This window comes from Bos indicus x Bos taurus, chromosome 28 (genome assembly GCF_003369695.1).
Source record: "Bos indicus x Bos taurus breed Angus x Brahman F1 hybrid chromosome 28, Bos_hybrid_MaternalHap_v2.0, whole genome shotgun sequence".
Taxonomy (NCBI): domain Eukaryota; kingdom Metazoa; phylum Chordata; class Mammalia; order Artiodactyla; family Bovidae; genus Bos; species Bos indicus x Bos taurus.
Genome location: NC_040103.1, coordinates 29434195 through 29450159, shown reverse-complemented (window position 1 = coordinate 29450159; position 15965 = coordinate 29434195). Strand labels below are relative to the sequence as shown.

The 15965-nt window shown below is 41.3% G+C and overlaps 1 protein-coding gene across 7 annotated transcripts in view; it reads left to right on the top strand.

Moving 5' to 3' along the window:
• The first annotated feature begins 1248 nt into the window (after positions 1–1248).
• Positions 1249–15965, top strand: part of PPP3CB (protein phosphatase 3 catalytic subunit beta) — a 47864-nt gene continuing 33147 nt past the window's right edge. For 4 of the 7 annotated variants that reach the window (XM_027530466.1, XM_027530461.1, XM_027530465.1 and 1 more), the window contains exon 1: positions 1270–1370. In XM_027530466.1, the coding sequence (XP_027386267.1) occupies positions 1286–1370 (85 nt within the window). In that variant the 5' untranslated portion in view covers positions 1270–1285. Of the gene's footprint in view, positions 1371–15965 lie in introns of all 7 variants that reach the window. The other 3 variants (XM_027530464.1, XM_027530467.1, XM_027530463.1) reach the window with 3 other exon arrangements.

Here is a 15965-nt window from a genome sequence, read left to right as displayed (position 1 = left end):
AGGAGGATGGGCAGGCATTTCTCACTCTATCCTACTTGAGTCCTATGCCATCAAGATATATAGATCTGGGACTTCCCTGGCAGTCCCGTGGTTAAGACTCCGCGCTTCCACTGCATAGGGCACAGGTTTGATCTCTGGTTGGGGAACTGAGATCTGACATACCTCTCAGTGCAGCAAAAAAAAAAAAAGATATATAGATCTTAGGATATTCTGATCCCTGCTACTGATCCAGTACCTCTCCTGGGGTTCAGTTCAGTCGCTCAGTCGTGTCCGACTCTTTGCGACCCCATGAATCACAGCATGCCAGGCCTCCCTGTCCATCACCAACTCCCGGAGTTCACTCAAACTCATGTCCATCGAGTCGGTGATGCCACCCAGCAATCTCATCTTCTGTCATACTCTTCTTCTAATAATTATCCATTGAACAATCATTTCTTGTCCCAATACTCCCTTCCCCAAGAGTGTACATCTCTTTAAAGTTTCCGTAGAAAACCTGGGCCCACATTCTATCGTAGAGGTATTTCTTATGAGGAACTAATTTCCAATTCCCTATTGCCTTCGAAATCTCTTTTCTCAGTGAATTAAGAGGGAGGCTGTGTCCTTTTCAGGTGAATTTCGTAGACTCTTTGAACATCTGTGACAAAACCCTTCCTTTCCTCTTACCTGTTTTGATTCTGAACCCTTGGAGACTAGTCTGCTCTACCTGCATTCTTTGCTTTCAGACTCTTGACAATTCCAGGCTGTAAACACAAGGGCCAGATTCTCTCTCAAACTCCATTCTGAACCGTTGCTTCGCTCTAGAACCTACAACGCTTCCTCTAGTTCTTCTGTCAGTTATCAACCGAAGTACCCGGATCTGATAGTCAAATTGTTATACTTTTTTTTTTTTCTCTCTATTTGCGGGAGATTCTTAGGTTTGGTCAGGTCTCCCCATCTTTCTAGGAGCTCCATGAAAGCCGGTGTCGTGTTCCCCAGCACTCATTCACCGCAGGAACTAGCTACAGACAAATCATCTCTCCTCACTCTTTTATTTCTGCTTGCCCAGAATTTTAAGCTGATCCCTTGGCATGGTCTTGTTTCTCTCCTAGCTTCAGTAATTTTGCTCAAGTCCCTAGAGCCTGCTCCGCCCCCGCCCCCGCAAGCGCGGTGCATGCCGGTCTTAGCCCCTCTGTAGGGAAAGAGGGTCCGCCATGTTCCCCGGCGGCGCCGCCGCTTGGCTCTGGTAGCCGCCGCCCCCGCCCCCAGCCCCGCCCGGCCCAGCGCGTAGCCGAGCCCCGGGCCCAGCATGGCCGCCCCGGAGCCGGCCCGGGCTGCACCGCCCCCACCCCCGCCCCCGCCGCCCCCTCCCGGGGCTGACCGCGTCGTCAAAGGTGAGAGGTGGACGAAGCCCTGGGGGCCTGGCCTGATGAGATAGCTGTGTGAGGGCGGGCGGGAGACCGTCCCCTCCGGAGCGGGCCCGGAAGGGCGGGCGAGTGACTGGCTGCCTCACTTGGGGAGTGGCCCCTGGGCGGGCCCCTGCTGGGCTGGGCTGAGTCGGTGGCGGCGGCTCCGAGGTCTCTCGCTTGCCTTCGGGCCGTGGCAGAGGTTTCGTTCTGTAGGTCTCCTAGCTGGAGGGGTGAGGCTACTAGTCGCAGTGAGCCTCTTTCTTTTCCTGCCCGCCGTGTCAAAGCGGCCCAGAGGCCGCGATTAGCTTCCTGCACCGCGACAGCTGCACGCCTGGCTTGCCGGGGCGAACGGAGGGGCTCTGAGACCTTCAGCCACGCGGGGCTGGGCGATGAGCAGTCAGAAATCACCTCGCCTTTGGCCCACGCCTGCTCCCCTGTGACAGCCATCCGCCCTATTCGCGCCTAGTTAATGCCAGCCGCAGGGGTTCGCACTCGGCCCTCAGGTGTCACCCCGCGCGGAAATTGGGGGAACTGTATGGGATTGGACAAGGGTGAAGGGACAAACCAGAATTTGAGGGCCCCGGGTTTAAGTGCATACCAGATGAAAAAAAGACAGTTAAAAAAAAAAGAGCTTCGGGGATAGGCAGAAGCATTTACTTAGAACCCGCAACACTGGTCAGAGGGCAAGAGGGGTTAGCCCTCCCGTGCATGCAAACGCCTACAGACTCCCCCTAGAAGAAAAAATTAAATATTTCTCAGCTGGTGCAGAATTTATGATTGTTTAACTACAACAGGTCATCACATTAATTTGAAATACAGAAATTGAAGGCTAATTTAGAATTGCTTAAAATTTCCATGCTTTCTGGGAGAGCCCATCAGCTTCAAACCCTGCTGTGGAGGTGAAGAACATAATTTGAAATGATTTTTCTTTATCATGTAGCTTGGTCAATAAATTGAAGTCATTTTAGAATAAAGTTTTCTTTATTGTATCACATTTATTTTTGAAAGATAGATACTTCTTTTATTTGTTTTATTTATTTCATTCAACTTCTCAAACATACTGGCATAATGTTTAAACACTGTTAGCCCAGTTTTGGAAATCTGACTAGACATGTTTCCATTAAAATATTTAAAAACAAGAAAAACTTTTTGTTTTGTGGTTTTTATCAATTCTAGCCTCCTTTAATGATAATACTAATTTGTATCTAGATTTATGTAGACAATTTTAAAAGCTTAATCGTGTATATATTCGGGCCAGGCATCAGCTGAAAAAAGCTTTTATGGAATCCTTGTCCCAAGAAGTCTTTTGAAAAAGAGAAAGAAAAAAGATTGGCAGTTCAGACATTCATGCTATCTTGAAGTTTTGTTGGGTTGGGAATAGGAGACATGAGCTGCCTGTTAATTTTCTGACAGTATGCCTGTGCTGTGTTAATTTCCCCTGGCACTTTTCACCCTACTATTAGATGGGACAACCAGTCACATTTCTGAACAGTAAGTTTATGCTGTACTTAGCTTGTGAATCTTCTTGTTTTTTTTGTCATTTATATGGTAATGTTTCCCTTTTACTGCTTTAATACAGTAAAAATAAGATTCCAGACATAGGGCATATTCCTTAGGAGTGGGTTGTGAATATAAGACATAGTCATATTTGCAGTTTATTGGTATGAAATAAAAGTCATTTGATTTAGGTAAATGGGAGTTTGTTGATATAGAAAATCATAGTCGAACTCTTGGATATAAGGTCCCATGTACTTAGTAGTATGCTCTTCAAGACAACTTTCATTTCTTTATGGAATTCGTTAGCCAGTTGGAATGGCAGATACGGATCACATGCTTTAGAGACAGTGTGCAATAGACTGGTTAGTGATGCTCCAGGAGTTTTTGGCTTCCTTGGAAGTTACTGGGAAACTTACCTTTCATTATAGAAATCTTTTATATTTCATTTTCAAGCTTCTTTCTTGCCTTCCTCAGTAAGTAATTGTAATATAATGTTGCATTTGATGATAACACCAGTTTGCTGAAGCTATATAACCACGGTGCTAATTCAACTTAAGTTTAACTTGTTACAAATCTAGATTTAAGTCTAGTATGTGCTAGTTTTGCACCATTTCATAGTGGTAAGGTTATAGAGACCATTATTGGCATTGAATATAAATAGTATTTTACTCCCTGAAACTTTCCCCTGTTGTTTCAGATTTTATACTCTTACACTTCTAGCCAAGAGGCCTGTGTTTTATGGTCACATAGGTTTTAAAGGGGAATAGGTCTTCTGTGTTTAGTATCAAATGCCTGAATTTCACATCATGTGAAGTTTGAGGTCTTGGAATATGGTAGGTGATTCATGTATAAATTATCTATTCACTGAAATTATTAGTGGTAATTCCATATCCCTGATGATGGGTGATTAGGTTTCCTGGTTCATTAAGACAGTTCAGTTCTGGGCCTGCTCCAGCTTCTGGCTCTGGTAAATTCATCTGTTTGAAAGTTGGTGGAGCCCAAGTGGTTTAGGTGAGAGAGTATGCCCTCTTAACTATTTTCTGTTAAGCATTTTTCTGTCTTTAGCTAACATAGTAAGTTGGCAATAAGAAAATAGAAACAAACTAGGAAGAACAGTTAATTTTTCCTAGTGCCTTTTTGCCACATCAGCAAAATTGGTGTGTGTAAAATTAAAGCATAAAACCCTGAATTTATTTATATTGTTCTTCCTCCTCCCCCTGAAATTTACTTGACCTGAAATGTCCAGGTACTTACTTTTTTCCCTCAGATACTTTTAAAATGTACTTTTTGCTGTATAGAAGAGGTCCCAGATTTGTAAAACTAGATTTTCCCTTGAAATTAATAAATCTATTACACTTAATGCAAAAATTCACCTTTATTGCTTACATTGCATTGTCTGTTTTGTGTATGTGTTCATTTTAGCACCCACAGTGCTACTCACTTTCTTTTTTATTCAGCATGTTTTACTCCCTAGGTTTTATTATCCTTATCTCTTAAATTATCAGACTTTGAGATTGAACCAAAATGTGTGTGTTGTAAGTTTTTTACCTGTTATGTATCTAATGGGCAGCCTTATGATTCATTTAGGTTCTGTTGCCTGCCGCCCTGCTTAAAAATCAGAGGTTGTTTGGCTAATGTGTTTTCCAGTACCTTAGCTTTAATAGGATTGCTTATTTTCATTACAGATTTTTAGATGACCCACATAGGTCTTGGAGTCACATAGCTTCTTCAAATGTGTGAGTGTGTGTGTGTGTGTGTGTGCGCGCGCGCGAGCGCGTGCGTGCGCTAATTCTAGTTCATTATGTTTGCTTGTTTTTTTGAATGATTTTATTTATTTATGGCTGTGCTGGGTCTTTGTTGCTGTGTTTTCTTTTTTCTAGTTGCAGAGAGCAGGGGCTACCGTTTAGTTGTAGTACGAGAGCTTCTCCTTGTAGTGGCTTCTCTTGTTGCAGAGCATGGACTGTAGGGCGTGTGGGCTTCCGTAATTGTGGTACGTGGGCTCAATAGTTGCGGCTCCCAGGTTCTAGAGCACAGGCTCAATAGTTGTGGTGCATGGGCTTAGTTACTCCGTGGCATGTGGGTGGGATCTTCTCAGAACAGGGCTCGAACAAGTGTCTCCTGCAATGAGAGACAGATTCTTTACCACTGAGTCATAGGGAAGCCCTAGTTCATTCTATTTTAAAGCAACTTGATTTTTAATTTTTTTTTAAACAAAATCTGTTTTATGGACTTAACCTATCTAAAAAAGATAATTCTTGAAAATGATTTTCCTTTTCTTTTTTACCCTAGTCAAACTGTTAAGCATACTAAAATAAATCTTCAGTACCATGTGTCCCAGAGAAAGCAGGGGAACAGAGAATAGTGTGTGTGTATGTGTGCATGCGTGTGTGTGTGTGTATGAGACAGAGAGAGCAGTGAGAAGGAAAGAGAACACTCTGGCAACAAGTCATCTTAGAAGGAAAATGCCAAGGAAGAAATACAGGTGCTCAGTAGTGAGGCAAAAGCTTCAGGTTCCGGTGCTATTGAATGAATTGGCAAGAGTTATAAGGAAAAGTTGGGTGAAAGAATTTTGATTTATTAGATGAGATGTGTTTTAGTGCCAATCCTGTGATTTCATTTCAGTATAAAAATGTTTATTTTTACATAGAGATGAAATAAGCTAACACTAATTGACATTTTTATATGGTATGTAAAATTTATTTTTGAAATTCAAAGTAACCAAATAGCAACTACTTATTTAATGCCTGCCATATACCTAAAAATTGTTCAGAAACAGTGTAAAAGGTAAAATACAATCTTGGTCCTTGGGGAAATAGGTTCTCATGAAAAGTTAATAATTTATGTCATAAGGCTGTGTGATTAATAATTGCCAGTTAAGTGGCAGACCCAGCAAGTTGAGTTCAAAGGAGATAGGAATGAATCTAGATTTGATTGGTCTAGCAAGGGTTTGTATAGGAAGAAAGAGCTTTGAGGATGGGTAGGATTCAAATAAGCAGAAGATTGGGACCATTTATTTGTGCATCATTTATTGAATACCTCTTTGTACCAGACATTATACTAGGCATTAGGGATACGGAATTGAATTAGATATATTAAGTAAGATAGATTTTTCTTGGAGGCAGTCTAGTGGAGGAGACGCTATTGCAAATAAATAATATAATGAATTAGGTACGAAGTGCTGTTGGAGCTGTATAGAGGGAATTGACTCTTACTTGGAGAGAAAGCTTCACTGAAAGGATTATATTTTGAAGGGAGCCTTACAGGATGAGTAGAATTTCTCCAGATATTAAGGTGGGGCTGAGAAGGAGAAAATATTTTCTAATAGAGAAAACAGCAGTAGAAAGGCATGGAGTTTGAAAAAAGCATGGAGTGTGTGACAGTATTGTGTAAAGTTCTTTGCAAGAAATAGCAGATGAAAAGGTTTTTTTTGCACACCAAGTTGAGGACCTGAAACTTAGGGAGTATAGCCTCTGGATGATTAAGAACACTGGATGATTAAGACTGCCTGGGTTTGAATTAAGACTGCCTAGTTCTGCCTCCGGAGAAGGCAGTGGCACCCCACTCCAGTACTCTTTCCTGGAAAATCCCATGGACGGAGGAGCCTGGTGGGCTGCAGTCCATGGGGTCGCTAAGAGTCGGACACGACTGAGCGACTTCCCTTTCACTTTTCACTTTCATGCATTGGAGAAGGAAATGGCAACCCACTCCAGTGTTCTTGCCTGGAGAATCCCAGGGACGGGGGAGCCTGGTGGGCTGCTGTCTATGGGGTCACACAGAGTCGGACATGACTGAAACGACTTAGGAGCAGCAGCAGCAGTTCTGCCTCAGTCATTTCACTGAGGACAAGATACTGAGTATCCCCAGCCCTCAATTTTCTCATCTGCAAAATACAGTTAATAAAGTTACGGGATTTTTGAAGGATTAACAGAGACAATTCACGAAAATTTGTACCATAGTGCCTGGCCTGACACATTATTGAAAGTTTTAAAGTAGAGGGATGACCCAAATGTTTTGGTTTTTGAAAGGTAACATGATATTGTTGATAAGTGATTACTGATTAAAATGGAAGAGACTAAAATCAGGGTGTCAGAAGGTTAATGGAGTAGTCCAAGTGTAGAATGACCATGGCATGGATGAATTATGAGAAAGAGAAAAACCAAATATGACACAAATCCTGAGTAATAATTAGAAAGTAGATATACAGGAGCAATGACTGGATGTGGGAATGAAACAGGTAGAAGAGCAAACTTTTTTAAGAAAACAGTAATGAGACTAATTTTGCTTTAGTGATTGTTTAAATTGAGCAGTTGTAGTTAGAGGCAGAGATTGGAGTGATAGGTAAGAGACAGGGGATGGTTAAGAAGGACTTTGAAAAATAAGTTTCAGACTTTTGTCTCCTTTATTCATTAGTCCTTTTTGGACTAAACAGGAAAGGGTAGAAAAGAAATTAGGGTGGAAACCACCCCAGTATTTTGAGTAGATTTATTTAGCTGTGCTTTGTACAATAAAGGGGGAGGAAAAGTAGAACTTAGATTTTTCTAGTATACAAAGTGATAAGAACTTGAACTAGCATTGCAGCAATGGAGATATTAAAAAAAAGAGAGAGAGAAAATTTTAAATAGAACTAGAGTCCAGAAAGAGAACAGTGACATCGAAATTTTAAATCTGAGTGACAAAGAATGATGATATCATAACAAAAATAAGCCAGGAAGGAGAAACTAATTTTTGAGGGAAGGGGATCGTGTTCAGAGAACCACCACAAATTAAAAGGAATTCAGGGGATACCTAGAAATTTTGAAGACAGTTCTGTAGTATTTATTGGAGACGGCAATGGCACCCCACTCCAATACTGTTGCCTGGAAAATCCCATGGATGGAGGAGCCTGGTAGGCTGCAGTCCATCTGGTCGCTAAGAGTCAGGCACGACTGAGCGACTTCACTTTCCCTTTTCACTTTCATGCATTGGAGAAGGCAATGGCAACCCACTCCAGTGTTCTTGCCTAGAGAATCCCAGGGACAGAGGAGCCTAGTGGGCTGCCGTCTGTGGAGTCACACAGAGTCGGACACGACTGAAACGACTTAGTAGTATTTATTGAACCTTTCCTTAAAGCATGTGGCTAATGCATGCTTCTACCCCTGGCAGCTGGGTGGGTTATACCATTTTTCCTCATCAGGAGATTTTGATGACTCTCAGTCAGAAGAGCATTGTCGCTGTGTTGATATAAGACAAGTGGTACTGGAGTAGCATTCTGAAGACCTCAGTTTCAATCATGACTCTATCCCTTACTAGTTGAAACACCTGGAGAGAGCCATTGACTTGTGTGAACCTGTTATCCTCTCTGTGAAATTGAGATAAAATTGTCCTACCAAACTCATAGGATGTCTCTGAGAATCATAGGATTGTGTATATGAAAGCATTTTGTAAACTGTAAACAAAGCACTAGAAATACATTGTCATTGCTATATAAATTAGTGTACTGCTACTGCTGCTAAGTCGCCTCAGTCATGTCCGACTCTGTACGACCCCCATAGACGGCAGCCCACCAGGCTCCCCCGTCCCTGGGATTCTCCAGGCAAGAACACTGGAGTGGGTTGCCATTTCCTTTTCCGATGCAGGAAAGTGAAAAGTGAAAGTGGAGTTGCTCAGTCATGTCCAGCTCTTAGCAACCTCATGGACTGCAGCCTACCAGGCTCCTCCATCCATGGGATTTTCCAGGCAAGAGTACTGGAGTGGGGTGCCATTGCCTTCTCCAAACTTAGTGTAAAGATAAGTAATTTAGAAACTGTAACTCATGTTTCATTAATTCAGTAAATGTTCATTAGTACCTATGTTCTAATCACTAGGTATATGGCGATGAAAGACAGCTTGCTCCCTTTCAAGGAGCTCATAAGCTTGAGGGGGAGGCAAGGTAGTTACAGTGTAGCTGATAGGCACCACGCTGTAGGCGGCATCATATGCTTTGCTATGAAACCACAAAGGAGGGGGCACCATTAACCTAGCCATCTACAGGAACATTTTTCAAGAATTGGAACACTGATATGAAGTTTAAGGACAAAGAAAAATTAGACAAAATGTGGAAATAGTGTACCCATAAATAATAGGGAATGCAGTGTACAGAGGTTTTTTTGAGTGATGTTATTTTAAAAATGAAAATAACATCTGGATTATAGTATGTGACTGGAATATGAGTAGTGGCAAAAGATGAGGGTTGGAAATATAGGCAAGGGTCAGATTAGAAGGGATTTTGTATGACATGTTAAAGTACAGAATTTGGATTTTACGTGATGCATCCAGTTTTGCAACAGGTGGATGTTGAGTTCTGAATTTTAAAAAGAGTATTCTGAGTTACTGTGAAACCTGGGCAAAATTGAAAAGATTTTTGTAATTTTTGGGGAAAAAAGTACTTATTCAGTGTCTTGGAACCAAAGGGATGAAACCAGGTAAGATAATTATCTAGGACCTGTTTATTGGCTGTGTTAGGGTGAGGAAGAAAAAGACTTTTAGGATAATTTCCAGATAAATAACTATATTGGTTCAGAGGGAAAGTTCATGCATTAAGTTTTGGCTGTGTTAAGTTTAATATACTTATGGAACATCCAAGTGGAGATATTTAATAGTTAAATAGGGATTTCGAGTTTAGTGGCACAGTCTGGACTGAGTAATCTATTTGGGAGTCCACAAAATATAGATTTTGGTTGAAGCCATAGTTATGAATGAGAGGAGTATAATATGAGGACCAAGGACAGAATCCTCAGCCACACTGTCATAGGATTAGGAAAAGGACTAGAAGTTCATGAGATAGGCTAATCAGGTATGACCAGAGAATTATGGGAAAAACCAGGTGAGTGATTTCAAGAACCCGAGAGAGAGAGAGAGTTATAAGGTGAAGGAATAGAGCAGAAGCCAGATAAATGTGGGTTGAGGAAAGAAGACAAAAAGTGAAAAAATGACGGTATCCACTGTAGATTACTCTTTCAAGAAGCTTAGTTGTAAAATATACGATATATATGGCAGAAACAGGGATGAGGAGTAAGGGAAAATTACTTTTGGGGTTGTTTTTAAGATCATAAGAGAATTGCGTACAGTCTTCCCTTAGTATCTGTGGGGATTTGATTCCAGGATACCCATCCCTCTTCCAAAATCAGTGGATGCTCAAATCCCTTCTATAAAATGGTGTAATATTTGGATATAGCCTATCTGTATCCTCTCATTTACTTTAAATCATTTCTAAATTACTTATAATACCTAGTACAATGTAAATAATATGTAAATAGTTGCTGCTGCTGCTGCTGCTGCTAAGTCGCTTCAGTCGTGTCCGACTCTGTGTGACCCCATAGATGGCAGCCCACCAGGCTCCCCCGTCCCTGGGATTCTCCAGGCAAGAACACTGGAGTGGGTTGCCATTTCCTTCTCCAATGCGTGAAAGTGAAAAGTGAAAGTGAAGTTGCTCAGTCGAGTCCGACTCTTAGCGACCCCATGGACTGCAGCCCACCAGGCTCCTCCGTCTATGGGATTTTCCAGGAAAGAGTACTGGAGTGGGGTGCCATTGCCTTTTCCGAAGTAGTGCTAGAGAGGCAAATTCAATATTCTCTTTTTGAAATTTTATTTTTAAAATATTTTCTATCTGTGGTTGGTTGAATCCTCACATGCCAACCTGTCATTTTGGAGGGCTGACTGTATGTTTATCTCCTCAAAGGGAAGACCCCATGGAGAGTTGGAGGCAGGAAACACAGAATAAGGGCATGGGTGGGTGGGAAGGGTGACTGAAGTGAAGATGTTGGGGGTGGCGTGGGATTCAAAGCACAGTAGAATGTTTAGTATTGGGTGGGAGGAATCCTCTTTCTTGAGATAGGAAGAAATGTAAAGATGGATACTGGTATAAATGTAGATGGAGAGGAGCAGAAAGATGACATTTGGTCTGAAGGTCTCAATTTTCTCCAAAAAAGATGCAAAGTTGATTACTGAGTAAGAGAGAAATTAAGTTTAGGATTCAAGGAAGAGGTGACCATTTGAAATCTCCACTGAGGAGAATGGGAGAGAGCACAGACAAGGATGTTTACTTGGATTGCTGGCAAGTGCCAATGACCAACAAAGTTGGAGACCATTAATTTGTATAAGCACTGAACTATTTTGATGATTTTTTACTTAATGTCCAACTTTAGAAACTAGCTCATTCAAGAATTGGAGTTTTATAAGTAGAAGTAGAAAAGAACAAAACAATTCAGGATGTTGTTTAAAAAGTGGGTGGTTGATGGGATAGCTTCAAAATTACAGGAAGCAAAGGTTTCCAGAAGTAGTTGATTAGGGGACATGTCCAGGTTCTTCATATAATTGGAGAACAAATAGAGAAAAGGGAGTGAGTCTGAAAGCATTAGAAATTTTGGTCATGGAGTAAGAGATTGGAGTTCAGGATTTCAGAGGTGGAGCAAAAATTATGGGCAAGGCTGAGAAAGTTTAAGTGGAGTGGAGCTCAGAACCTCTCATTTCTTGGGTTTACATAGGTCATCTTCAGGGACATTGATGATGGTGGTGCTTAGAGAGGAGAAAGCTTTTGAACTAGGAACCCGAGTTTCATGTGAGAGTTGACCAGAAGTATAGTAGATGGCTGCTAAGTCACTTCAGTCGTGACCGACTCTGTGCGATCCCATAAACGGCAGCCCAGTAGGCTCCCCCGTCCCTGGGATTCTCCAGGCAAGAACACTGGAGTGGGTTGCCATTTCCTTCTCCAGTGCATGAAAGTGAAAAGTGAAAGGGAAGTGGCTCAGTCGTGTGCGACTCTTAGCGACCCCATGGACTGCAGCCTACCAGGCTCCTCCGTCCATGGGATTTTCCAGGCAAGAATACTGGAGTGGGGTGCCATTGCCTTCTCCGTAGATGGCTAGGACAAGAATAAACTAGCCAGAAGACATGAACCTCAAAGGAGGCAGCATTTTCTTCTTCACAGGAGTGATGATGTTAGATGTGGAAATGGAGAGCTAAAAGACTGTAGCCTTTTCTGCTCAGAGTGGTGGGAATTCTGGAGGCTGAATTAAGAGGATTGGGAGGGAGGGGAACAGCCTGAGGATGTTCTTGTTCAGTCGCTGAGTCCTGTCTGACTCTGCGACCCCATGAACAGCCACATGCCAGGCTTCCCTGTCCTTCACTGTCTCCCGGAGTTTGCTCTTACTCATGATGTGAATAAAAGAAATACAGAGAAAAAATTCAAGAAGAACTTATTTTGGACAGTTGCGAGTAATGGCAGTGATGAAAAGCACAGACATCTGAATGCTACTTTGGAGTAGAGTTTTCAGGTGGCACAGGCTGTGCCCCACATTTTTTTGGAGGCCTCACTGGGCTGATAGTTTGGAGTCTTTGCTTAGGGTTGGGCAACAGGGGAAAGCTCCTCTGTTTATTGGCCATTCACATTGTATGTACATACATTTATGTGCTGGTTTTTCCCTATCTAAAACTTAGAAGAGTTGGAACACAGGAATAGTTGGCTAAAGACAAATTAGAAATGTAAAAAAACAATTAAAAACCTAAAATTAGATGGAAATGCTTTAAAAGTACCTTAGGAGTTGCAAAATGGTAGTAGAGAATATTAATTTCTCAATTAATAGCAAATTCAACCCTCTATTGACCACCAGTGTCAGTAATTAATTTCCTATCAGGCCAGATTCTATTTGGTCAGTTTTCTTTTGCTTAGTTATATCACCTGCTATGGCTCCTTTTTCCACCTGCCAAAGAGCACAGTGCCTTTTTGCCTCTTATTTTCTTATTTACTGATACATTAAAACATTTTTCCAAAACGGTCTACTCTCCCGTTTCAGTGTTGTGTTTAGTTTTCATCTGCTTTTACCTATGGTGACATTTCTTCACCCCTCTACCTGCCCATTCCTTAAAAGGTATTGCAGCTGTTGTTGAGATTTAAAAGTATGCCTTGAATTGAAAAAGAAATGGAAAACACAGGTCTGGGGGCAGTGTATACTTGTTTCCCCCAAATGAGTAAGACATTCTGACTCTTGGTTCAGGAGGAGCAGTAGCTCGGTGTGACTTGCAGTGGGGCATCACAGTGTGCGTGAGAACATGCAGTGCCACAGGTGGCTGGCTGATGCAGGGGAGGGCCTCCCACTTAGGTTTTTAGGAAGTTCTGTATTTTGAACAAAGTTCAGCTATTAGTGGAATTATGTTGTTGATTATTAGGAATTATGTTCTGCATAATCTGGAATGCAGCATCTTAAACAGTATCTCTTTTCCTGAGTAGAGGAAAAATTCTCTTGGCCTGATGAGAAAAATATCCCAGTTTGATCTCAGAAATTTTTATTTAAGAGATATTTAAACTTTATATTTTCGTAATGTCCCAAAAGTAACTTTTGATTTATTTAGCAATTGTTAATTTCTGTAGTTTTTAAACAGTTGATTTACTGATAGTGGCAAATTTGGTTATAGCATACAGTATGCTGCTGCTGCTGCTAAGTCACTTCAGTCGTGTCCGACTCTGTGCGACCCTATGGACAGCAGCCCACCAGGCTCTGCCGTCCCTGGGATTCTCCAGGCAAGAACACTGGAGTGGGTTGCCATTTCCTTCTCCAATGCATGAAAGTGAAAAGTGAAAGTGAAGTCCCTCAGTCGTGTCCGACTCCTAGCGACCCCATGGACCGCAGCCCACCAGGCTCCTGTGTCCATGGGATTTTCCAGGCAAGAGTACTGGAGAAGGTTGCCCTTGCCTTCTCCGGTAGCATATAGTATAATAGTCTGTTTAATCTTTGGTTGAAGAAAAACATACATTAATAAAGGTTTTTATTTTTTTAGAATCTGACATAGCTATATTTGAGCGGCCCCATGGACTGTAGCCCACCAGGCTCCTCTATCCATGGGGATTCTCCAGGCAAGACATAACTGGAGTGGGTTGTCATGCACTCCTCCAGGGGATCTTTGCAACCCAGGGATCGAACCCGGGTCTCCCGAATTGCAGGTGGATTCTTTACCATCTGAGCCACCAGGGAAATCCTATTTGGGGTACTTTAATGCCTTGTTCTAGATGCAGTAAAATAATGGGAATAAATGTGTTCTCAAGAAGGGGGCGGGAAAAGCAAGTTTTGTTTTACTATCAAAAAAACGTAAAAGCTAGAGAGATTGATGATTTCAAAGTCTTTTAGAAATGGTTTGTATTCCTCTGCTTTAGTTCTTATTTCACTTCTAAGAACTGAGCTCTTCCTAAATCATTTTTCTGCTATGAGAATATGGTTATTTATTATTCTTTCTTAGGTAATTGATAAAATTCTAACCCAGTCCCCTGTTTTAGTTACTTTAAGTTGAACTGTGAAGAAGCAGTCCATCCTATACTTTGCCAGTCTTCTGTATAATAATTGATAATCACAGTGATGGTCAGGAAGATACTGTGTAGTCTATGCCCATACACAAAGTGAGTTTTTTCTTTAAAAATTTATTTCAGAAAAGAGAGAAATACATTTGGGTCTATATGTAGACTACATTCTTACTATAAATTTCTTTCTTTTTTTTTTGAAAAACAAAGTACTATTTGGTAAAAAGCCTAAAACTGCTTCAACCCAAGCTGATTTTGAATGCATAAAGAGGTCATTTGTTGGATTCAGTTAAAAAGGAATAAAGAATTTTAACAGATATATAATAACTTTTCCTAGGCACATGACCTTAAGGTAGATGCCATTGAAAATGGACTTTCATGTTCTCTATTCCACTTAACAGATTTCAATTTAAAACAATACAGTTGGTAAATACTTGCGGAAATCATAAATATATGCTACAGGAGTAAAAAGGCCAACTATTTCAGTAGTTAGACAAGTGGAAATTGTGTTTTAGGATAAATTTGCAGCAATAGCATTGAACATGTATTTAAAAAGTGCTGTATCTTAAGCAACTTAAATGGAAGGGAGGATGATTTGCTTATAAAAGTGTTTTAGATGACGAAAAATGAATCCAGTGGCAAGGAATGCACTGCTGTCAAAAATGTGTGTAAAGATTTTGAATGAAACTGTTATGTGAAAAATGAAGGTGAGAGAAAAAGCAGTATTTTATTAATATTATTTTAAGTATATATATGCATCTAGATTAATTTAAATCTGTAAGTAAACGTTTGGCTGTTTTAATCTATATTTCTAGAAATTTCTGGGCTTCCCTGGTAGCTCAGCTGATAAAGAATCCTCCTGCAATGCAGGAGACCCTGATTTGATTTCCTGGGTCAGAAAGTTCCCCTGGAGAAGGGATAGGCTACTCTCTCCCATATTCATGGGCTTCCCTGGTGGCTCAGACCATAAAGAATCCGCCTGCAGTGCAGAAGATCTGGATTCAATACCTGGGCTGAAAAGATCCGCTGGAGGAGGCATGGCAGCCCACTCCAGAATGCTTGCCTGGAGAAACCCCATGGACAGAGGAACCTGGCAGGCTATGGTGCATGGGGTCGCAGAGTCGGACACAGCTGAGCAACTAAACACAGCACAGAAATTTCTGCTCAAGTTGGCCAGCAGGCATTGTTTTATATATTTTTATTGGGAAGTTGGTCAGTCACCTTATATTTGGGATTTCTATTTATGCTTGTATGATATTATATTTATTATACTTCATTTAAGATGAAGAGTGTGTAATATGTTTTGAGAGTTTTATCAAAAAATGTTTTAGTTAGCTTTAGTTAAAGCTAGGGAGAAGGCAATGGCACCCCACTCCAGTACTCTTGCATGGAAAACCCCATGGATGGAGGAGCCTGGTGGGCTGCAGTCCATGGGGTCGCTAAGAGTTGGACACGACTGAGTGACTTCACTTTCAGTTTTTCACTTTCATGCGTTGGAGAAGGAAATGGCAACCCACTCCAGTGTTCTTGCTTGGAGAATCCCAGGGGCAGGAGGCCTGGTGGGCTGATGTCTATCGGGGTCACACAGAGTCAGACACGACTGAAGTGACTTAGCAGCAGCAGCAGTTAAAGCTAAAACATTTCTTTTAGTTAAAGAAAGCTCTAGTTATCCTGAAAAAACTTAATTTTGTGAGACAATTCATTTTTCTAATAATTCTCATGTTATATATAATTTTAAAAAGAAGTGTAATTTGATTTCTCTTTTTAAGAAAGCTTTT